Source organism: Argentina anserina, chromosome 4 (genome assembly GCF_933775445.1).
Source record: "Argentina anserina chromosome 4, drPotAnse1.1, whole genome shotgun sequence".
In the NCBI taxonomy this organism is placed as follows: domain Eukaryota; kingdom Viridiplantae; phylum Streptophyta; class Magnoliopsida; order Rosales; family Rosaceae; genus Argentina; species Argentina anserina.
The window spans coordinates 1025974-1049687 of NC_065875.1; the positions used below are offsets into that span (position 1 = coordinate 1025974).

Consider the following 23714-nt stretch of genomic DNA (forward strand, 5'->3'; position numbering starts at 1 on the left):
ATTTCAGCACCCCTTCTTAAGTTCTTATAGTTAATCAATCACTGTGGCCTTTCAAAACAAAGAAGAAGATAATCCCTGTGGATCATGGACCATCATCATCAACTTCCAATAAAACCAATAATAACAGTCATTACCACCGCCAGACCACGTATACATCAATGTAATTACACCCAAAGTAAAAGGATATGATCGGAAAATAGAAAGAAAGTCCATCCTCCAAGTCTCTCGCAACTTCTCTCAAAAGAAAAAATATCACAGACTGCTTGTTTTCTTTTCTCTCTTTTCATTTTTCTGTGGTTGTTTGTGTGGGTTTGACTCTCATTTAAGACGAAAATGCTGGCCGTGTTCGACAAATCGGTAGCCAAGAGCCCCGAGGCTTTGCAAAGCCCTGAACCGGGATCAGTCTCTGCTCTCAAAGATGGGTTCTTGGCCCAACACTTCGGCTCTGTCCACCCTTCTTCCGTCACCGTCAATCTTGGCTCTTCCGGCCTCTTTGCCTATTCCAACGAAAGGCAAAACCCTCTGCTTCCCAGGTAAAAACGACGCCTTCCCATTGAAGAATGGAAGCGAATCATGACTACCCATGTTTTTGTTTTTGATCCTTCTATGTGGGTTTTGGTTGATCTGAAGTTTTGTTGTGTGTGGGTTGTGTGTTTTTTGTGATCTTAGAAAAGGGTTTGGATTAGATATAATGTGTTGTCTTTTTGGGTAAGAAAGTTTGGAGCTTGACGTTTGATGATTGACTTTTTGGTAGATGATGAGTTTGTGTTGTTATTTGTAAGGAAATAATGGCGTAAGTTTGAAAGCTTTAGATGGTATATAGTGCTTGATCTGTGTTATAATTGATAATGTAGTCTTACTGTGGCTTTTGTTTGGTTATCTTTTTGTCGATTCTATGTGGTGTTTCATATTGATGGTTTTAGATAGGAGACAAAGAAGAGATTGAGGGTCTTTAGTTATTTTAATAATGAGATGCCGGCTTGTTAATTTATATAGAAGTTTTGAAATGGCGATATGAGTGGTGCAGCTCTTTGTTTCTGTTTTAGTCCTATTGGCAAGTAAGTTCGGATGTTTGATATAGTTTTTATCTGATGTTGTTAGGCTGTTTGCGGTTGTGGATGACATTTTCTGCCTGTTCCAAGGCCATATTGAGAATGTCGCTCTTCTCAAGCAGCAGTATGGATTGAATAAGACGGCCAATGAGGTGATCATTGTTATTGAAGCGTACCGAACTTTGAGAGATCGTGGTCCTTATCCTGCGGATCAGGTTGTGAGAGACATCCAAGGGAAATTTGCTTTTATTCTCTATGACACTACTTCAAAGGTTTCGTTTGTAGCTGCTGTAAGTGAATTATTTCTTTAAAGGATGAATCAATAGTGTTCATCTGTTCCTCTGTATTTGTTTTCTGTTTCCAATAATCTCTTTTTTAGTATATACTGATCATTAGCTTCTGTTGCTGAGCTTACCTTTTGTCTTTTATAGGATGTTGATGGCAATGTTCCATTCTTTTGGGGAACTGATTCTGAAGGCCATCTTGTTATTGCTGATGATGAAGAAGTTGTGAAGAAGGGATGTGGGAAGTCGTTTGCACCATTTCCTAAAGGTATAAAAGCTTTCAGTATACCACAGTATACCGATATGTGGTAGACGAGTTTGTGTGTTACTTCCTAAGAGTCATTTCTACTGTTTTAGTAATGGACAGCTACAATGACATAAATGTATATGAGGTAATGGAAAGTAAGAAAGGTTGAGATGTGGGCACATTCAGTTTGCTATGGTGTTGTGGAATCAAAAGAAATTTGATTTCAGTTACATCACATTATCTTGCTGATGACTCGCCCCAGAACAAGGATGATTTGGGTCTTGCTTTCTGCTTCTGTTTCTTCTATTTTGAAACAGGATCAGAATTTGGTTGCTGCAGTCACTGGTAACATTTTTTTTTCTGGTGCCTTCGTTTTCAGGATGTTTCTTCACATCCTCAGGAGGCCTGAGGAGTTTTGAGCACCCCCACAATGAGTTGAAGGCCGTGCCAAGGGTGGATAGTTCGGGTGAGGTGTACGGTGCAACTTTCAAGGTTGATGCTGAGGTTAAAAAGGAGTCTAGTGGAATGCCGAGAGTCGGGAGTGCTGCTAACTGGTCTACAGACTATTGAACTAACACAGATTCTTCCGGCAAGGCTTTTGCTATTTAGCAGGCCTCAAGGTAGTTCTTATCGGACCTTCTGTGATGTCTACCATGACTGCTACGAGAATTTATATTGTTCATGCATGTGAGACATGATTATTACATGTATCCTTAAGTCTAAGCCAAGGTTATAACCTTCTGGCAAAGAACTACGAATAATATTGCATACAGATAGACTTGCTGAGATTGAGTAAAGAATTAAGTCTTTAAATGTGTTTGTGGTCGAGTACAGCTTTTCAATATGTTCTAACGATGATCTCTACTTTATGATTGGAGCCTTTTCTTCAGTTAACTAGTAGTGTGTAGTTCTTATCCCGAAAGGAAACTAATAAAAGTTTCTGCAAAGAGAATTCCTTCACTATTTACAGAGACGCGGACGAAAATGGAAAGAGAATTCCTGTACTATTTTCAGAAATCACGGAATAACCTAAGGTAGCAAGGAAAGTGAAACACAAGTAGAATTCGTTTCCCGATTGCAAAGGGTCAGTGTAATTTTCCCAGTCCTAGTAGTTAAAGGAGAATGTTTAGTGCTATCTGAGATCTTGAGGCAGGGGTCTTATTCTTATATAGATAGAGGATATTATCCATCAGGTCATAACGAAGAGCCAGAGATAGAGCAGAGCAAAATGTTTTCTTCATTTTCCTCATTGATTAGTGCCTTTAGCCAGAGAGGGAGGTTATTACCGAGGGTCTAGTCGTTTGCGCTTGCTTAGTGTTTGGAGGTTTGGTGATTAGAAGACTATTACGTCACAAACCCATCTGGGAGACACTACCTGATGATATTATGGAGATGATTGTGCCACACCTGAGCGTACGTGATCGTGTACGATTAAGCAGTGTCTGCAAGCCTTGGAACAGCATTCCTAAGCGCACTGACATGTGCCTATGAAGATTATGGGGACTATATAGTCCAACCAAATGCCTCAATAGACCCACATTTGGTAGAGTCAGCAACCAATGGGGAGATATATTTGGTCCATCAAATGCAAGATATATTTATGCACGGTGTAACTACGAGAACGCCGCCGGTACCAACGAGGAGAATGATTATGCCGAAGACGGTGAGGATGACGGTGCCAATGAGGACAACAACTGGGAGGGTAATGAGGTTGGAGAAGATGGAGAGGATGAGGAAGCAGAAGTTGATGTACGTAACAGGGATCATGTTGCTATCGTTGATGAAGATGACCGTGACCTCCGTACATATTTGAGGACAAGAGCTTTTTATGTATACAAACTTCACCCAAAGAAAAACAAGTTTGTTAGTGAACAGTTCTTGGAGGATCAGCTATTATTTTTCAGTTCTTACATTTTGCACAAGTACTGCTTCATATAATTGATTCTATATTTCTATTGCCTTATCTTGTTCCTGGAAGCAGGACATGGTTACCTGTTGACCTTGTAGGCTGTAGCTCTTTTCATATTTTGGGATTTTGATTGATTGGTTTTGGCGTAAAAGCTTGGTAGGATTTACATTTCGAATTGATTGATATTCTATTTCAGTTATATTACTATATTTAATTCTTTATGAAAGTCGATTGTTCTCACACTGGTTTTGCACTGCTTTGTAAATGCGTGCACTGAAGTAGAAAAGAGAAGTGGCCGGAAAAGGTACCAGTACCAGGTTGATTGAACAAGTTGGTAGCGTTGAGTTCTCCCCTAACCTACTTTCTTTAGTAGAATTGAAATGCTTATAGCTTGATTATTTCATCCATAGATTGTAATTGTATATATATAACCTAATCTATCACTAATTGCTCCGTGATTCACGAAGGGAATCACGGGCCGTGATTACCGGCTGGATTCACGTCGACACTCCCCCTCAAGTTGATGCATACATATTAATCATGCCTCACTTGTTAAGTGAAACATAAAAGACATTTTTAGACACTCCTTTTGTGAGCATATCGGCAAGTTGCTCTTCTGTAGAAACAAAAGGAAAACTAATGATCTTCGCGTCTAGCTTCTCTTTTATAAAGTGACGATCAACCTCCACATGTTTTGTACGATCATGTTGCACATGATTATGTGAAATATCAATGGCTGTCTTGTTGTCACAGTACAGCTGCATAACACATTTAGGCTTAACACCCAAATTTTGTAGCAAATTTCTAAGCCATAACAATTCGCACACTCCATGAGCCATACCTCTGTATTCTGCTTCAGCACTAGATCGTGCTATCACATTTTGTTTCTTACTTTTCCATGTAACAAGATTACCTCCAACAAAGGTAAAGTACCCTGATGTGGATTTCCAATCTGTAATATTTCCAGCCCAGTCTACATTTGTGAAGCCACAAATTTCAAGGATATTATTGTGATTAGAGAACATTACTCCTCTCCCCGGAGCTAACTTCAAGTACCTCAAAATCCTTACAACAGCATCAATGTGGTCCTCACTGGGATTATGCATGAACTGGCTCACTACACTTACTGCATATGCAACATCTGGTCTGGTATGTGATAGATAACTTAGGCGTCCAACTAGCCTCTGATAACGAGGTTTTTCAGTATGGACTTGATCTGGGTACTCTGCTAACCGATGGTTCTGCTCAATAGGAGTATTAATGGGAGTGTAGTCCAACATACATGTCTCTGTTAGTAGATCAAGAATGTACTTCCTCTGACAGAGATATATACATTCATTTCCCCGGGCTACTTCAATGCCTAAGAAGTACTTGAGTGTACCTATGTCTTTCATCTCAAACTCTTTGGCAAGCTATTTCTGTAATCTATCCACCTCAACAGTATCATTCCCAGTAACTACCATATCATCAACATATATAATTAGGGTTGTTACCTTCTCTTGTTGATGTTTGAGAAATAACGTGTGGTCTGAATTACTCTGTCTGTAGCCAATTTTCCTCATGAATTGTGAGAATCTTCCAAACCAAGCACAAGGTGACAGTTTAAGACTATACAAAGACTTTTTCAATCTGCACACAGAGGTAGTTGGAGAAGAGGCCACATATCCAGGCGGAAGATCCATGTATACTTCCTCTGTTAGTTCTCCATGAAGGAATGCATTCTTAACATCAAACTGCCTAAGTGGCCAGTTCAAGTTAGCAGCGACAGAGAGCAATACCCGGATAATGTTTATTTTTGCAACATGTGCAAATGTCTCATCATAGTCTATGCCATATGTCTGGGTGAACCCCTTTGCTACTAGTCGTGCTTTATACCGGCTTACTGACCCATCTGGATTATGCTTCACTGTAAACACCCAACGACATCCTACAGTCTTCTTGTCATATGGTGGAGGTACAAGCTCCCAAGTATTGTTCTTTTGTAATGCTTCCATCTCTTCCTCCATTGCATTCCTCCATTTTGGATCTCTTAATGCATCTTGCACTTTGTTAGGTACTGATACAGTAGATATTTGATTCACAAATGACTCATATGACTTAGATAATCTTTTGGTAGATATAAAATTTGTCACATGATACTTAGCTCTAGTCTGAAGGGTAAGTTCATATTTTTTTGTTGGTTGACCCCGAGTAGATCTATTTGGCGAAACATATTGTCTACTATTAGCCCTAATAGAATGACTAACCTCAGATAAGTGATCTTCTGTACCAAGAGAGCATTGGTCAGGGGTATAAACAGCTGTACGAGAGACATGAGGGGCAGTTGTGTTGTCAGCTTCTGGTGCCTGAATATCTGGAGTGACGACATCCGGTGGTGCCTGTGTAGCTGACACATTGGTAATCTCAACAGAACCTGTTACCATATTGACTGGCTCACTTGTCTCCCTCTCTCCATGATACAGCTCTTCAAAATATGAATTCTCCCCCTGAAGAGCAGTATCAGGAGAGATAAAATAACTCATGTCCTAAAAAAAGGTAACATCCATAATAACATAGTACTTCCGGGTAGGGGGATGATAGCACCGGTACCCTTTCTGATGTCCTCCGTACCCAACAAACACACATTTAACTGTCCGGGCATCCAACTTAGAACGCTGATGTTGTGGAAGATGAACAAAAGCAACACAACCGAAAACACGAGCAAGAAGATTATGAAAAGAGGGTAATGAGACATGAGATGCAAGTACCTCATAAGGAACTTTCTCCTGAAGGACACGGGATGGAAGACGATTAATGAGGTGGGAAATATTAAAAGCCATACCAATTTGACCACGTCCAACGATGGAGGCTGTAGGTGCTCCTCTAGCAGTATGATGATCATTCCCAACCACACCATAGAGATCTGGTTCCGGAACTAATTGAAGAGCTGCTTTTGCCTGGGGACAATAATTAGGCCTCTTAGGCCTAAGGTGTGGATACAATTTCTAACAGGTTGCACGAACATGGTTAGTATCATGGCAATAAGAGCAAGGAGGGCGGGACTGATTCCCGAAGCCTGGTGGTGGTCCTTGTCAATGAAGGGAGCGGAAGTTGCTTGCGGAAGGGATGGTACCGGAGATTGAGCATGAACAGTAAGACTGGAAACGATAGCCGCTGCCTGAAGAATACTCTCCTACAGAAACTCATCCTTTCGGATATAGGTGAAAGCGGTGAGTAGGCTAGGTCGTTCGGTCATTCGGAGCAATTCGCCTTTCGCACTGGTATGCTTTTTATCAAGACCTTTCACGAAATGGTGAACTCGTTCAAGCTCCTTCTCCTTGTGGTACCAAACAATATCCTGTTGATTTTTGATCATGCAAGGACGTTTCACATCAATCTCAGCCCAAATATTCTTTAGTTTGGTGAAATAGTGTGCCACCGGTTGCCCATCCTGGTGTATAGGCACATTAACTCATGAACCTGTATGAAATCAGAGTAATTAGTATATAAGCTGGCTATTGTCTCCCATATTGCCTGCGCAGTGGCACATGCCTCTACCAGATCAACGATCTCATCATTCATAGCTTTCCACAAGATGGACATGACAAGACCATCGTCGTCATCCCATTTATTGTAGGCAACAATATCCTCAGGACTAAGAGCTTTAGTGACGCCGGTGACATGTCCCATCTTGTGCATGCCTCAAAGATGAGCAGCCATAAGTCATTTCCATTTACGGAAATTGGTCCCGTTAAGTTTGGCGCCCCCAAAAGAACCACTGTCAAAACCCTTGACAAATACTTCAAATGTCGGAACATCAGGGATCTGAGAACTCTCTACTTCGTTACTAGAACCCATTGAAAAACAATGTAAGAAGTTAGGAATTATGCAGCAAAATCACAAAAAAAACTGATGAAAAATCTGTCATTAGTGCACTTGCACTGTCGTTGCACCTGCACTAACAGCAAGGTTGCTGAATTTGGGCCGGATCGGATCTTCCGGGTCAGGTCGATTGAAACGGATCGGATCGGGCACGTCGTGTAGGGACGGCGACATCGGAGACGGAGGGCCGGAGGGACACGACGTCGAAGAGGAAGGCACGCCAGACGTGGGAGGCAGCGCCGGACGTCGGAGGCAGCAGCAGCGGGCAGCGGAGGCGATCTGGGACGTCTGGGACATCAGCGGTGTCGGAAGGCCGGAGCGGCGGAGGGCAGCAGCGGGTTGGTGGACAGTGGCAGCGCCGGACAGTGACGTGACGTAGGGCAGTGGCGACGGAGACGCGAAGACCAGAGCGGCGGAGGGCAGCGGCGGTGATTGGCGGAAATGCGGAGGAAAAAACCTAGAAAAGGGCATGTCGAAGGAAAACCAGGCTCTGATGCCAAGTAGAATTGAAATGCTTATAGCTTGATTATTTCATACACAGATTGTAATTATATATATATATATATATATATAACCTAATCTACCACTAATTGCTCCGTGATTCACAGAGGGAATCACGGGCCGTGAGTACCGGCTCGATTCACGCCGACATCTTTATCTTTTGTTTTGTGACCATCAATGAATTTGATAGTACTGATTACTTCTTCTCCACCCATCCCACTACAATTTTCTCCGATTTCTGCTATTGTTTACTTAATACAAAATGTTCATTTAGCTCTGTTGAATTTCATATTTTTTTCCTCTCAAGTCTTCAAATGTGTTTTCGGCCAACTACAGATTTTCGATATGTTCTAGCGATGATCTCTACTTTGAGATTGGAGCCTTTTCCTCAGTTAACTAGTAGTGTGTAGTTCTTACCCCAAACGGAAACTAATAAAAGTTTCTGCAAAGAGAATTCTTGCACTATTTATAGAGACGCGGACGAAAACGTGAGCGATTGTCAGAAATCACGGAATAAGGGGGATTTGGAATTACACAAATTCAAATTCATCTAGTCCTATATACTTTTGCACATGAAACAAGTAATCTAGTATGGTAACCGACGATCAAAAAAAATCAAGTAACCCTGCATAGAAATGTACAAACATTTACGCTTTCAGTTTCTCATCTGACAATGTGTGTTATCAGTTTCACATGCTACCAAGACTACTTCCCTGCATATCATTACAGTTTTAAACCAGAGTATAGGTAAAATGATATCAGGGAATTACAAAAGGTGCAACACTTCATTCCTTTGCTCGGGTCATTGTCTTTATGCTGCTGCAGAAATGGTGTGCTCTCTTGTTCCCCTCAGTACTGAACTACTGATCATATTCAAGAAATGAAAGAAGTAATTTGACATCTAAAGTTAAAACTTAAAATTTGTGATGACAATACGTGTGAATAGCTGTCCCAATTACTTGTTAGACAGGACAACCAATACGCAGTGTAAATCAAATTATACCTAATAGAACATCATCTTCAAACTAGCACTGCGTTCTTGATTACTAGGAGGATTTACATATGCTGCAACTAAACTCATGTAAATAACGCTAATCGTGCATAAGACTTACATCGGTAGTAGATAGAATCCCAACAAAGTTGTCTTCCTCATCTTCTCTCTCAAGTCTTCTTCAGATGAAATCTTGGCCTTGTTTTTTGTCAATACAGACCACCATGCTCTCAGCTCATCCTAATGGATATGAGAAAAACGATAAATTCCAAAAACAAAAAAAACAAACTATGTAAACTACATGATTGTGGATACTAGGACAGAAACTCGACGTAGGTTAGTAAAGCAACTAAGGAAGAATTTTGACCATGATTCATATAGTACTGAACCCCTTACAGACCAGAGCATAGGTAATACTGTAGAGGTAAGTTTTCAGTTGACATAATGTCAAAATTTTTGGACAACAAACATCCGACGAAAAATTAAGGAAAGTAAGGGAGTCGAGAAGAAGAAAAAAGTAGATGATATATCCTTTATCAACCGAGAAGAAGAAAAAACGGGCCTCCACTCTTTTGCTTGAAAAAAATATTCTTGACTTAATCATTGCTTGTATGCGTTGGATTCTTGGTAATATAAAGAATATTAAGTTTTGGACCTTTAATTGGGTTTTCGATTATCAAGAGGATAAAGTTGTTTTGCCTTCTTCCTTCCGGATGATTAATGAGAATGATTTTGTTGCTGATTTTATTTGTAATTGTCAGTGGAATGTAGATAAACTCAATGTTGTGTTAGATAAACTCTGTAAACATGTCCCTAACTATTCGTGTGGGGGATCGGGATCCTCTCCTAATGAGAGATTGCCTAATATTGCCCAATAAGAAAATCAGGGTCATCCAATGTTAACCAACGCTCAGATCAGAATTTTCTTCTCCCATCATTTTTCATTCTTTAATTAAAGCATAAAACCAATCCTCTCTCTCTCTCCTCACAATCATTCCCAACCCTTTGACCTAAATAAAAAATTGGGGAACCAAAAAAATGAAGGGATCATTTTGCACTTATAAAAAATTACGGGGTTGACGAGAGCAAAAGGGCTCCGAGTTTTTGGGAAAGGAAAACAAAACCTAGTTCATTTTTTCCTGGCGGCGGCATTCTTCGATCCCATTTTCCGAAAAGGCATTTCGGCGCAGCATCATGAAGGAGTGGTGCTTCTCACTCCCTTGAGGCATCTGGATTGTGGTGATAGATTGAAGGCCTCGAAGTTTCTAGGACGCGACTGCGGTGGTGATGGTTCATGGCAGCGACGTCGTTAGAGTTCTTGTAGCCGGAACGATCTCTTGCGTCTCTTTTCCATTTGGATTTTGAGACGGCGGCTTGGGATCTTAAGTTCGAAGGAGTTGTTGATTCTCACCTTCTACTTTAGCGATCATGGTCGCATGGTGGGATCAAGGTCGACCGCCGGAGAAGAGCAGGTTGACATGAGGCTGATTGTGTCTCCATGGAGGTTCAGGGATTGGGTTTGGGTCTGGGCTTTTGGGCCTAAGTCTGAGCCTAGTCGTAGGGCTATTTTTGCTTGGGCCTTAGGGTTTGGGTAATTTAGTCCACTTTATTTTTGCTTTGAATAAATCAAGATGGAGTTTTGACGTAGCTTCGGAAGCCATCTTGATACGTCTTCTCTTTGGTTACTTGTGGACTATTATTCCTAAGGTTGTATTACTTTAGTTGAAGGTAGGTTTAGGCTTAGGTTTGCCTCTCATGGCTCAATATTGACGCAACCGTGATCTCCCGGTGGGTCATGTTGGTAATGTAATCTTTTTATTTCATTAATAGATGTGATATCTATGATTATTAAAAAAACAATTGGGACGTTGATCTCTTCTCTTTCTTCTGGGACAAAAATCTCCACCACCGACTATACACTGCCGTCATTCGAGTTCAATTGATATTTTTAAATTTCACCACCTCAAACTTGTGAATTGTGTTCAACTCATTTTAACTCTAATCAAAACCTAAAACCCTCAAATCAAATCTTGAAAATTAAATTTAGCAAAACTCAAAATGTACAAACCTTGCTGCTATCCATGAGGGAAGCGGCTCCGACGACGTCGGGAGGCTCGTCTTCCTCCACCACCGCCTCCTCAGCACCGACACCGGCTCCGTTTTCTCCATTTTTAACCACATTCACATTCTCGGTCACCAGAGGCGGTGGATGGCAAGGCCTCAGGTTCCTCCCCTCAGCGCGCCAGTGTTGTCAGCCTACGCTCGGTCGGCTGATGACGTGGAGGAGACCTCGTCCTCGACTACTATAGCTGACGGGACGACATGCCAGCCCTGACCTCCTCACTTTGGCTTTGTTGAAATTCGGGCGGCGGAGCTCGATATCGGCGTAACGACATTGTGTAGGGTAGAGTTTCAAAGATGGAAATAAATTTTCGAGAGGAGAGATGAAAAGATCAACGATGATTCTTCTTCTGTTTTGGCTATAAGTAGGTCAAAATAGAATGGTTAATTAAGATACTATATATATTATTATAAAAAAATAGAATTCTTACATAATAATATATGTCATTTGTCTAAAATATATTATATATTCAATTACCTATCTCAATCAATGAGAATTCTTACAAAAATCTTTTATTTGATTACATTTTGTAGAATTCTAAGTGTTTTTTTTATATGTTAGCCCAATTCTTCGTGATGTATTGTCATCAAAATTGCAAGAAATTTAGAGGTAAAACTCACTTTTATAAAATCTAAGAATCGAGAGCCTTGCTAGTGTTTCAAAGAAGGGTAAATTCTTTCTAAGTGTACTTATGTTGACTAATGGAAATGTAAAATAGACATCAACGTATATATTTGTAAAAATATAATAAAAACATGAGTTTTATGTGTTCATTATCCTCATATCTTAATCGATTTATGCGTTTAAGTTAACATTTTTTGGTCATGTTGATAGTAAGTCAATTTTATGTTTATGAAATTCAATCGTCTCACATAACTACTTTGTGAGACTATATTTAATTAACCAAAAACATTCTCGTGGGTATTTAAATCACAAATTTTAGTTTTCCTAAACAAAACAAAATCTAATTTTCACCTTCAATTAAAGCTTAAAATGAATTCATGTTTATTTTCTTGTAAATGATTAAAAAAATGATGAATATCACCTTGATAGAAATTAGTCTTAAACCCATATAAAATTATATTAGTATTTTATTTTGATAAATAATATGTAAATGTCAATTTTACCCTCTATATTTAACAAAGAAGTTAACATAATTACTAAAATGTCACATAAAATGTAACTTCATGTACCAAAGTATCATCTTTGAAACATTAGGTATTAAAGTGTCCAACTGACCATACCTCAAGTTTTTTCCCTTGCGTCCGGCGGTGCGTCATTGACGTCCTCGTCGGATGGGCTCAGTTCTTCAATGGGTGATTTTCTTTGGCGGTTCTTCTTGGCCGTCGAGATCTATGGAATTGGTTTCCGGGTGATTGCCGAAGGTGATCATGTACAAAAAAAATTCTACGGGGTGGGTTGGTGGAGGGGAGTAGGGTTAGCGCTGCCAAGTCTAGGATCAAATTATTCGGCTGTTGTTGGGTCGGGATCGCGAGTTTACATCTGCGGGCATATACAAATCGAGAGCTTGGCGAATTCAACTTAAATGATGGAAGAATTAAGTGGTCTCTCTAAAGTGTCGAGCGCTCTCAACTTTGTTGGTTTAGTCCAAATTTGTAGTGACGTATATTTCTAGTAATAATTTCAATCATCTGTATTTGTTTTCGAGGTTCAGGAATCTCTTTCTATCAAACTGATCATTAGCTTATGTCTAGGATATGTTGATGACTGTGTTCCTTTTTTTTGGGGAAGTGATTTTGAAGGCCATATATATTGTTATCAAGGAAGTTGTGAAAAAAGGAACTATACAAAACAACGATAAAATAGTTATGTATTATACATGTACACGAACCATACAAAATAAGAAAAGAATAAATCACTCGTGCTCATGCATGTTCAAGGGTTGCTAGGAGTCACGTTCAATAACAGGTGCGGAGCCACGTTCAAGGGTACAGGTTCCATGGCACCCCCATGAATCACAAATAAGGCTCATTTGAGCTGCAATTTATGTGTTATGTGAGTGAGATCGTTAAAATTATCCTTATTTGGCCCCCCGAATGGAAATTGGTCATTCAAAAAATGACACTTAATACCAATTTGTGTCCATATAAATAGATTTTAAGATCTGATAATTAGTTACCAATTAATGAGGAATTTAAGATAGCTTGTTCAAATAGATTTATGAACTAATTTCCTAATCTAAGACAAACAAATTACTGTACTATTGCATTTTCATAATGAAGTTTTAAGTGTTTTTGTATATGAGAAAATCACGTTTATTTATCGGTACCCCTAAGCCTTAAATCCTAGCTAGCTCCACCATTGGACAATAGTGAGGCTTGTAAAATTTCTAAGATACATGGGGAGGTTATGAAATAACTCATCAAGGTTAGCCTTTAGAATCAACCCTAAGCCTTAAATCCTAACTAGTTCCGCCATTGGACAATAGTGAGGCTCGTAAAATTTCTAAGATACATGAGGATGTTATGAAATAACTCATCAAGGTTAGCCTTTAGAATCGAGGAGTAAAGTTGATGTCTTTTATTGATAAATTTGTAATTGGAGAATACATGCATGAATACAAAACTCCCTCCCATGTCGGATTCTATTCACTATTACAATAGACCCTGCTAATATACTCTAAATATAAATCTATGAAGACTAAGCGCACATGTAATAGATATATTTCACAACCTACTGCGTTCTACTGTAGTAGTAGACTTGTAAGAAATACACATTCTACTGCGTTATACTGTACATACATACATACATACATACAGTATATGGTTACAAAATAATAGTATAAATACAAATACATTAAAGGGGGTAAAATTCTAGGGTTTGTCTCACATTATTCACAAAGGAGCGGTCAGCCCTCCACCCTCCTTCAATTCTTCCCTCCAATGCTTTATTTCTCTCTTCTCATTCTCTCCTCCCAAACCCTAGCCTCTTCTCCGATCCCAAATCCCGGCCAAAGTCCCCTCCTTTCCCCCATACTCCGGCCCCAATTCTCCAATGCAACTCCCCAATTCTGACGAACCCGCCCCCGTAAACCCCCAAACCCCTCCAGACCCGCCAAAGCCCTCCGACTCCAATTCCGCCGTCGTCGACGACGACGACGACGACGACGGCACTCCTCCCGCCGACGAGGATTCTTCGTCGGCGGCTCTCGACGTCTCCGGCAAAAGCTTGGATTTTTCGATCGGGGAGAGCTCCTCCGGCGACGGCGACGGCGTCGGGGCTCTGTATCTGTACAAGAATGTGTATAATTTATTGCCGAGGTCGGTGGGGAGGTTGAAGCGGCTGAGGACGTTGAAGTTTTTCGGAAATGAGATCAATTTGTTTTCGTCGTCGGAGTTTGGGAACTTGGTGGGGTTGGAGTGCTTGCAGCTGCGGCTTTCGTCGCCGGCGTTTGATGGTTTGCCGTTGCATAAGTTTAGAGGGTTGAAGGAGCTGGAGCTTTCGAAGGTGCCGTCGAGGTCCAAGGCTATTCCGATTTTGAGTGAGATTGCTAGGCTCAATTGTCTCACCAAGCTCTCTGTTTGTTACTTTTCGATAAGGTAATCCTCATTTTCTGCTACATTTGTGTATATTAGGATCACAGTTTTGTTCGAATGCTTTAGATGTTTACTTGTTAAAGTTTGTATTTTGGCGGTGGTATTCACATTTATAAGATAAGCAGTGTAACTCTAAATGGCTTGAGTAGATTTTTAATGGATGGAGCTTATGATCCTACGATCACTTATTAAGTTGTAGTGTTTGAAATAGCTATGTGCCGTATAGGGAGGCTTGGGTAGCCTTATGATGAGCAGGCTGACTTCAATACTTACTTCTACTGGGTAGGTTTTGTTCTTGGAAGGTTATAAATTTAGCTTGCATGACATTAGTTATTTGTTGGTGGAAGGTATGATGCTCAGCAGCTAATAAACAGTAGTTACAGAAAGAAGAGAATCAGAAGTAATGGGATCAAATGTTGGGGCCTTAACATGGAGGGATTGAAACATTGATGTGCTTTTTATGCTATTTTTTAGGTGCTGTTTGTTAAATATAATATTCTACAAAGACAGTATATTTTAGATGGTTATTGCTTTGATGAATATGTGATCTGAATCATGTGAATAATGTGTGAGGCTCGTTTGAGAGGTTGGTATTCCATTAAGCATTGTATTACACATCAAAGTTGTGTTGGTAGTTTTTATTTTTGTATAGGTTAGCTGTTTGCAGATTTTTTTTTTATATTTCTAATATACAAAAGATGAATTTGGTTTATCAATAATTTGAATGGAAGGCAAGTAGGCCTGTATTACATGATGATTGTTGTTGTTGACAAAAATTTACCTTTCTTAACTTAATTTATTTGTGGTGCACATCCTGCAGATACCTTCCTCCTGAAATTGGCTGCTTAAGCAATTTGGAATACCTAGATCTTTCATTCAATAAGATGAAGAGTTTGCCAGCTGAAATTAGTAATTTAACTGCCTTGGTATCGTTAAAAATTGCCAATAATAAATTATCAGACCTACCTATGGCTTTGTCCTCGTTGAAAATGTTGGAGAACTTGGACCTGTCGCACAACAGGTTGACATCATTGGGCTCCCTTGATCTTAGATTGATGCGTACCCTCCAGAATTTAAATCTTCAGGTGCTTGCTTACAACCATGAACTAGGAGCAATATAATCAAGTATTCCTTTCAGGTTTTTACTCTTTTTTAACATGCATCAATTATATCCAGCTCTTGATTCCTTGGATTCAGATGTGATTTGATTACATAGCTTACTTAACTTGAAAATCAAATCTTTGCTCTCTTTGTGCCGAGTCACCTAATTCTGTTATAGTAGTGAAGTTGTAACGTTTGGTAAATGTATAGGCGATTATGTTACTCGTGAGCAAACACTTGATCAACCTTTTAATGACTACTTTATACCTACATCTGTAAAATCATGTTGCAATTTCTTCTCTCTCTCTCTCTCTCTCTCTCTCTCTCTCTCTCTAATAAAGACCACTATTTTCCTTTCATTTATTCATAAATTGTTTTTTAACTAATGAGTATGTAGGTAATGATAGCAAGTACTGTTGGTTTTCCTGTTATTGTTCTTCCTTTGGTGTTACGTGGATAAATTCTTCTGGGACCTCTAATTTTTCTCACTTGACCTCCAGATTGAAGTTGTATAACCCTTTTCCTTTTACGTTCTACTTGAGAACAACAGAAGGAGGCTTTGGACAATTCGTTTCTTATTTCTCTCCCAACCGGCAGTAGCACCTAAAAATATTAGAAATCAACTAGTTTTTCTGCTCAGACACCCTGCAATAGGCAAAGCCAACAGTCACAACCAATTGATTACTTTTTCTCTGCACCCTTTTCAATAATGACCTGTACTGAGCCGGTCACCCTCTCTGCTTCAATCCATGCAGGTCCCTTCCTCCCATTTTTTTATCTCATAGGATGAGGGCCGGAAGGAGCGCTCAACCTCGTGTTTTGGAGGTCTTTAGAGAGAGAGAGAGAGAGAGAGAGAGAGAGAGAGAGAAGAAGAAAAGAGTTGGCTGGGTTTCAGGTGAAGTCGAGTGTAGCTGTTTGTTAGTATGTGTGGGAAGATAGATGGTTGCAGGTTATTGGTTGGTAAGTGTGATAGGGTCGTGGTGGGTTGCTCATTTGCGTACTGTTTTTAATTTTAGTGAGGGCAAAATGAAAATATGTAAGAAATGTGGAATGTTGAGTTAGGAAAGTTGGATGTCTCATTAGTATTCCTCTTCTATTTTGTGTGCTTGTTATTGACTTCCTTATAAATTATTATTACTGAGCTGATACTCTAAGTTGATGTTTTGATATATGAACTTGGCATGGTATTCAGCTTCTCATAGTTTTTTTTTAATGAGGCAGCACAACAAGCTTCCCATGTACTTTCAAATTCCTTCATGGATATGCTGCAACTTGGAAGGTAATGGAAAAGATATGTCCAACGATGATTTTAGTAGCACCTCTGTTGAAATGGATGTATACGAAACCACCATTCAGAAGAATGATGAGAATCATTTTCACACAGGTGAGACTCTCTCTCTCTCTCTCTCTCTCTCTCTCTCTTCATGTTTTAGAATCTTTTTCATACTTCTCTTATTTGTGGCAGGCTTTCATGATAGCTCATTGAGTATAGCTGCACCTTCATCTAACAGTAGGTGTTTCACAACTCGGAGATCAGCTGGCCGGTGGAAGCGACAGTTCTTGCAGAGGAGAGCTCGTCAAGAACGTTTGAATAACAGCAGAAAATCAAAAGGTGTAGATCATCCTAAGCTGCACATGAAGGATGATGAAGCATTGAAATCAGGCATTATAGATGCTGCTTTTGAATCATATCGTGAAAGTGCACTGGACATTATAAATTTTGATGATGATGATGATGATAAAAGTTTACTAACTGGAGAAGATGAAGGTGTAAACGTCTCCCATGCTGCACACCATGACATGTGCTCGAAGAAGGAGGAGCTTTGTGAAAGAAGTTGCTCATGTCTCACGCTTGACTCTACTCTAGTAGATAATGGTGAGAAAAAAGATTGTTATGAAAGTGATGCATCGTCTTGTAATCAAGATGTTACTGGTGAGCATGATGATGTGTCATATTCAGGAAAATCCAAAAGTAGCTCCAAGTTTAAGAGGCCCCGAGATGGGGATCTTGATAATAAGATTCTTCAGGATCCAAAACGTTGGAAGTGTGGAGATTGTAGTTCAAGCCTATCTTGCAGAAACATGTCTTGCAAGTACAGTAATATGTCATTTTGCGGTGCTGAAGACCATATTCCAGATGGCTTTTACGATGCAGGACGTGACAGGCCCTTCATGCCACTAGAGAGTTATGAGCAAATCTTCCATCTTGACTCCCGTGAAGTTATTCTTGTGGACAGGTTATCTTATGCAAGTATTTTTGTTGATGCAGATATATGTTGCCCCTTCCGCTTCCTGGGTGGATCCTAGTTTAACATAATGGTTCTCAACTCTAAATCCTGTAATTTTTATTTTACCTTCAGGCTAAGGGATAAAGAGTTGGATGGAATATTATTCTCTGCCCGAGATATGGTGTCTCGATTGAAGCAGTTAAATGGTTTGAATACAGATAGAGATCGGGATGATGAGCTACAGGTTGCATTGTATCTTGCTCTATTTGTATCAGATCATTTTGGAGGAACTGATAAGGCTGCTCTTATTGAAAGGAGGAGAAGAGCTGGTGGCGGTTCAATATCCAGGAAGCCTTTTGTATGCACTTGCTCAGTTAGGAACTCTGAATCTGTTAGTCTGAACCCCAAACAATCTTTGGAGACTGTTGAAGATATTGCCTTTTCTGATATCTGTGAGAAATCTCTTCGTTTTACCAAGGCCAAACACAAATCTGTTGTAGTTCCTATAGGGACCTTGCAGTTTGGTGTTTGTAGGCATAGAGCATTGCTACTGAAGGTGATTTTTGTACCAAATTTTTCTTTAATATCTGATAGTCAGTATTCTGATCATTTGATGTATGGTTAAAACAGCTAATTTGGTATTAATTTGTTGGTACAGTACCTATGTGATAGGATGGACCCTCCAGTCCCTTGTGAGCTTGTCAGAGGATACCTGGATTTCATGCCACATGCTTGGAATGTTATATTAGTCAAGAAAAAGGACTCAACCAAGAGAGATGACTCACGAATTCGTATGGTTGTTGATGCATGCCGTCCACATGATGTTAGAGAGGAGACTGATCCTGAATATTATTGCAGGTCAGCATGTGACTTGTGTATGTTCTTGGTGTTATCTTCAGTTCTGTAGATGAAATACAGGTTTTGTTTCACTATTTAGTACTGCCTTACTGAATTTGAATTGAAATTATTCATCCTGACTATACAAATAAGAAATTAGGGAAGGAATGGACCTTAGTGTTGAGAGACTAGGGAGTATTTAGTTAAATTTTGAAAGCCGAGGAATAGAACTGTTTTTAGGGGTAAAGTGCAAGGAGTAATAAGTATTTTGTCCTTTATGTGGTTTTGTTCAATTGGTATGATGACTGGCAACATAGCTGTCCACAGAATCTTATCTTCTTCTGACCTCAGCACTTAGTGATACTAATTTCATGTTAGTTTGTGCTTCAGTCAAAGTAGGCAAGCATTTTATTCATTCATCTAAATTGTGTAGTTTTTTTTCCCGATTGAAGTTTCTATTACTGAGCAAAAGAGCAGTTTATGTCTTTAGTTATGTTTATTTGTAGAGATTCAGGTATCTGATACATTTATGATGGTAGGTATATTCCACTCAGTCGAAGCAAAGTATCTTCCCCTGGAAGCATCCCCGCCGATGTTTGTTCATTTCCTGTGTCCTCTTCGGATAAAACTCAAACCGGATCTGGTAATTCTCTCATTCGATGTAAATACGGATCGGCTGACGCAGCAGCAAAGGTAATCTAACCAGTTTTAGACAGTTTTGGGCTTATTTTTAGGCTTCAATGACCCCTAGGCTAATAGGCTTGTTAGAATTTCATGAGTGATCATAGATTCTCAATTCAGCTCTCTTGGTTGCATGTTTTTGTTTGAAGTGGTTCTTAAAATCTCAACTCTTAAAGTGTACTAATTTTATCAGCCTTGAACAAAACTCTACTGTTTTGGATCTTGCTTATGATGTTTTTGTTTTATCTTGGTCATCATTCTGTAAAATGTTTCTCAGTCCGTTATTTCTGATGTTAAAATTATTAACCCATCATTTTGCTGGGGGGATGTGGCAGATGCGTACTCTGGAGGTATATGGGACTTCAGTGGATGATATTAGGGACTTCGAGTACAGCTGCTTAGGTGAAGTTAGAATTTTAGGTGCTTTGCGACACCCCTGCATAGTAGAGATGTATGGACACAGTATATCTTCCAAGTGGACTCCTATGGATGGTAGTTATGGGCAGCGTATATTGCAATCTGTAATTTATATGGAGTACATAAAAGGGGGCTCCTTAAAGGTGAATATTACTTTAGCTGGTTAAGAAATTCCATTTTCATGGTACTGATGCTCATGTTGTTTCAGTTATGTCTTAAAGAGTTTCATTTCTATCATATGACAGGGTTATATAGAAAAGCTATCTAAAGCAGGTGAGAAGCACGTCCCAGTGGAGTTGGCTTTGAGCATTGCTAGAAATGTTGCATGTGCGCTTGTGGAGTTGCACTCAAAACATATTATTCATCGTGACATAAAAAGCGCAAACATTTTGATTGATATCGATAGGAAGACAGCTGATGGAACACCCGTTGTGAAGCTCTGTGATTTTGATAGGGCAGTTCCTCTAAGCTCATACTTGCATACATGCTGCATTGCCCATATTGGGATACCTCCTCCTGATGTTTGTGTTGGAACACCTCGCTGGATGGCTCCAGAGGTTCTGCGGGCCATGCATAAACAAAATATATATGGACTGGTAAGTTCTCTGCCCTCTTAGTTTGTCAGCGATCTTAGATAGTTGTGCCTGCTCTGTCTTTATTCCCGTCAGTATAGTGATACACTGGCCCTGCACAGTGTTGAATTGATGCTATTATGGACACATGTGCACATGACTGTCCATTTAATGCTGTGACTTGGTTCGATATGAGATTTAGTTTGGTTAATCACAAACCAACAGATGTTTGTTAAGAAAAGCATTGTATTTGAGTTAGGAGGCTGATCTGTCAAGAAATTGGATATTCTATGTTATATGCTTTTGTAACTAAAAGTGAGACCAAGAGTTTGGTTACTTGGAGGAAGTCTTTTAGTTATTACACAAACTAGAACATGGAACTCGTTTCTGTTGCAACTTCCAAGAATCCAGTTAGAGTCTAATGCTGCGTAGCTTTCTGATTGATGCATTAAAAATGGAATTAGGTTCTCTGTCTGGTGAGATTGATGAGTTGTCCAACATTTAGCAAAATTAGCAATTCTCCTGTCACTGCTCATTGGTACGGTAAAACTTACTATTTAAATAACAATCTTCTGCAACTTAGTAATTGTAAAATTTTAAGATTATTTTTTAGGTGTGATATGCTGATGGCCTAGCAGGCTAGCATATTTGAAGATTTGTTTGTGCTTAAATTTTTTTAGCAAATACTTGGGGTCTCCTCCATTTGCCAGTGAATTCTTTCTGTCAGCCGAAAGTGAAAGTGTTTTTCTGAATTTGGCATGGTTAGCATACATCATCTTCAGATTTATACAATTATACTTCTATAATTGATAGAAAGTTGATATCTGTTTTCTTTTCTTTCTGTTTACAGGAAGTTGATATCTGGTCGTTTGGATGCCTTCTTTATGAAATGTTGACTTTGCAGATTCCTTATTTGGGATTGTCTGAAGCAGAGATTCATGACTGCATATCGGTACCTCCTCCCAGCCCTCCCTCTCTCTCTCTCTCTCTCTCTCTCTCTCTCTCCCTCTCTCCCTCTCTCTGCTTTTATCTAATGAATATGACTGGCCAGTAGAATGTTCGAGTGGTCCATCTATCCAGTCTGATTCTAAAAACATCATCGTGTATCTCACTAGTTCTTGAAAATAAGATTGAGTTATCCAGTCAGGGACACTAGTTTTATAAAAAGATCAAATAATCCAGTCAGTTATGGGACAAATTGTGGTTTTTCTTTTCTTTTTTGAGGGCATGAATGAATGTATCACTGAGACTAGATATTGTTGCCTTATTCTAGTACTCCCTTAGATTTTTGGCACTGTTGAGCCCTTGTGTAGGGTCTGTAGTTAGCTGGCTTAATTATTAAGTCTGTCTATCTGGCTTTGTACCTATTTATGAGTCAGCTTATTGCTTTTTCACATGTAGATTGGAAAACGACCCAAGTTGACAGATGAGTTGGAGGCTTTCCAGCCGTTGAAGAACCCTGCAAGGGCTCAATCTGCTGAAGAGACTGATCAAACAGATACCGACTTAGACGGACTAAGATTTCTTGTTGACTTGTTCAGCCAATGCACTGTGGATAATCCGGAGAGTCGTCCAACGGCTGACAGCCTCTACAAATCGTTGCTTGAACGCAGCACCAAGCTTACAAGTTCAAGAAGTTAAAAATGTTAGGTGGAGCTTCAAGTATTAATCTATGAACTGCAGATTATGTAGTCTGATTGATTAATGTACTTTTGCATTAAATTTATTGATTTGAGCCAAAGGTTATGGGCCTTATGGCGGTCTAGTAGCTCTGGTAGGTTAGGCTAGGCAGCTATGTTGTATCATGTATCCTGTACGAGTAATTAGGTTAGGGGGATTGCTGACTCATATTCTGCGATCCAATTGAGATATGTGATTTTGTAGGTAGTTGGTTCTGGGACATGCAAGGCCTGGTCATCCATGCTTTATTTCCAGATTGTAACTTGACCAGAATAAACTATTAATGGTTTTCAAATTTTAATAAAGTCGATTGTGTTGGATCTCCTGTTTGCGTTTATGCAAATCAGACTGCCTATTTCTAGCTCGTACTGATGCAACTGCAATGAATCAGCACAACTGGCAGTCGTGACAACCAAAATCGATGAGGTCTGTTGCATGTGCAATGTGAGGCTGCTCCTATTTCAGAATAGAAGTGTGTTGAGTTTAGTGGTAAAGGCGACAGTTATTGATGCCGGCCACTAATGTAAGTTTGATCTTGATGGCAGGTGAGATGGTCTCGTAGTTGTCTAGTATAAACCAGCTAGGGAGCTTGTTGAGGTGCAAATCATCAGAGGTTGATGGAAGCGTGCAAATACTGAACCACCATTACAATCTCCTAAGCAACAGTCTGTTGAAGCCAAGATTGCTAAGGTGAAGGGTGGTGTACCGATAGTGCCAACATTTGTCTATCCGTGAATGCTACTTTGAAAAACGAATCTCCTATCCAGAAATACAAAACATGAACTCATAAATTTATCAGCATAGCGAAAGCCGATTTCATGACATCCAACAAATGGAAGCATATGAGGAACTTTTGAGTTCCAAGTAACAAACAATAAATAGCTGCCAGATTGAGGGGACTAATATATCGTACTATCCAACTTCATACCTAATTTTTCAGTTTTACAAGTTTTTTTTTTTGGCTTGGAAATTAAAACAAAAACAAATTGGATCTAGATTATATGTCATATAATTTCAGTCTTGCGGATTGCTTTAGAATTATAGTTTGAGGATGGGGAGCTTCGTTTCCACTGACGCAGTCTGAGTTTGTTGGAGGTAGTTGGACAATTTTTCTTCGTAATATTAGTTGTGTTTCAATCTTGTTCACGGTTAAGTCACAGGTTTAATGAACAAGTTGAATTAAGTTTGCATTTTCAACATTCATAAACAAGTTTGACGAGCAAGTCAATTCTGGTTGAAATCAATTTATCCCCAAATCTCAATCAAAACAGTTCTAATTGAATTGATTCTTAAACAGTCATCTGGCTTTAATTTTCATTGAGCATTATATATAAAACAACTCAATAGCTCGTCTATATCTTGATGTCTAGCTAGTGTTTAATTAAGCTGCACACCTTGGTCTAATTCTTGATGTCTAGCTAGTGTTTAATCAAGCTATCTTGATGTCAATAGCCGGTCTATATCTTGATGTCTTGTATAATTGATCGTATAAATTAGGTGACAGAGGATATGATTTCATATGAAGGTTTACTTTGCCTCGATCCTTTGCAATACATAGCTCAGCTCAGCTCACCCTCACTGGGTTTATATATACATATATTGCTGACCTAAACCTAAAGGACCACTCTACACACTACATATAGTTTACTGGTCCTCATCATCATCTTCCATCTC

At 39.5% G+C, this 23714-nt stretch overlaps 2 protein-coding genes across 2 annotated transcripts; both read left to right on the top strand.

The window, feature by feature from the left end:
• The first annotated feature begins 262 nt into the window (after positions 1–262).
• On the top strand, positions 263–2411 carry LOC126790017 (stem-specific protein TSJT1). Its single transcript, XM_050516139.1, has 4 exons — positions 263–533; positions 1102–1342; positions 1484–1604; positions 1963–2411. The coding sequence occupies exons 1-4, from the start codon at positions 334–336 to the stop codon at positions 2151–2153; spliced, it is 753 nt and encodes a 250-aa protein (XP_050372096.1). The 5' UTR covers positions 263–333; the 3' UTR covers positions 2154–2411.
• Positions 2412–13832: 11421 nt separating this feature from the next.
• LOC126789986 (uncharacterized) lies at positions 13833–22365 on the top strand. The gene is made up of 11 exons (XM_050516107.1): positions 13833–14527; positions 15345–15609; positions 16847–17009; positions 17091–17862; positions 17986–18409; positions 18512–18711; positions 19230–19383; positions 19707–19931; positions 20034–20384; positions 21211–21312; positions 21762–22365. The coding sequence occupies exons 1-11, from the start codon at positions 13983–13985 to the stop codon at positions 21999–22001; spliced, it is 3441 nt and encodes a 1146-aa protein (XP_050372064.1). The 5' UTR covers positions 13833–13982; the 3' UTR covers positions 22002–22365.
• Positions 22366–23714: the final 1349 nt, after the last annotated feature.

Excerpts from the sequence above, each read along its gene's own strand:
- LOC126790017 (XM_050516139.1), top strand. The coding sequence starts at position 334 with ATGCTGGCCGTGTTCGACAAATCGGTAGCCAAGAGCCCCGAGGCTTTG. Across the intron at positions 534-1,101 it reads CAAAACCCTCTGCTTCCCAG|GCTGTTTGCGGTTGTGGATG; the intron begins GTAAAAACGACG and ends TGATGTTGTTAG. Across the intron at positions 1,605-1,962 it reads GTTTGCACCATTTCCTAAAG|GATGTTTCTTCACATCCTCA; the intron begins GTATAAAAGCTT and ends CTTCGTTTTCAG.
- LOC126789986 (XM_050516107.1), top strand. The coding sequence starts at position 13,983 with ATGCAACTCCCCAATTCTGACGAACCCGCCCCCGTAAACCCCCAAACC. Across the intron at positions 19,384-19,706 it reads CGGCTGACGCAGCAGCAAAG|ATGCGTACTCTGGAGGTATA; the intron begins GTAATCTAACCA and ends GGGATGTGGCAG. Across the intron at positions 21,313-21,761 it reads AGATTCATGACTGCATATCG|ATTGGAAAACGACCCAAGTT; the intron begins GTACCTCCTCCC and ends TTTCACATGTAG.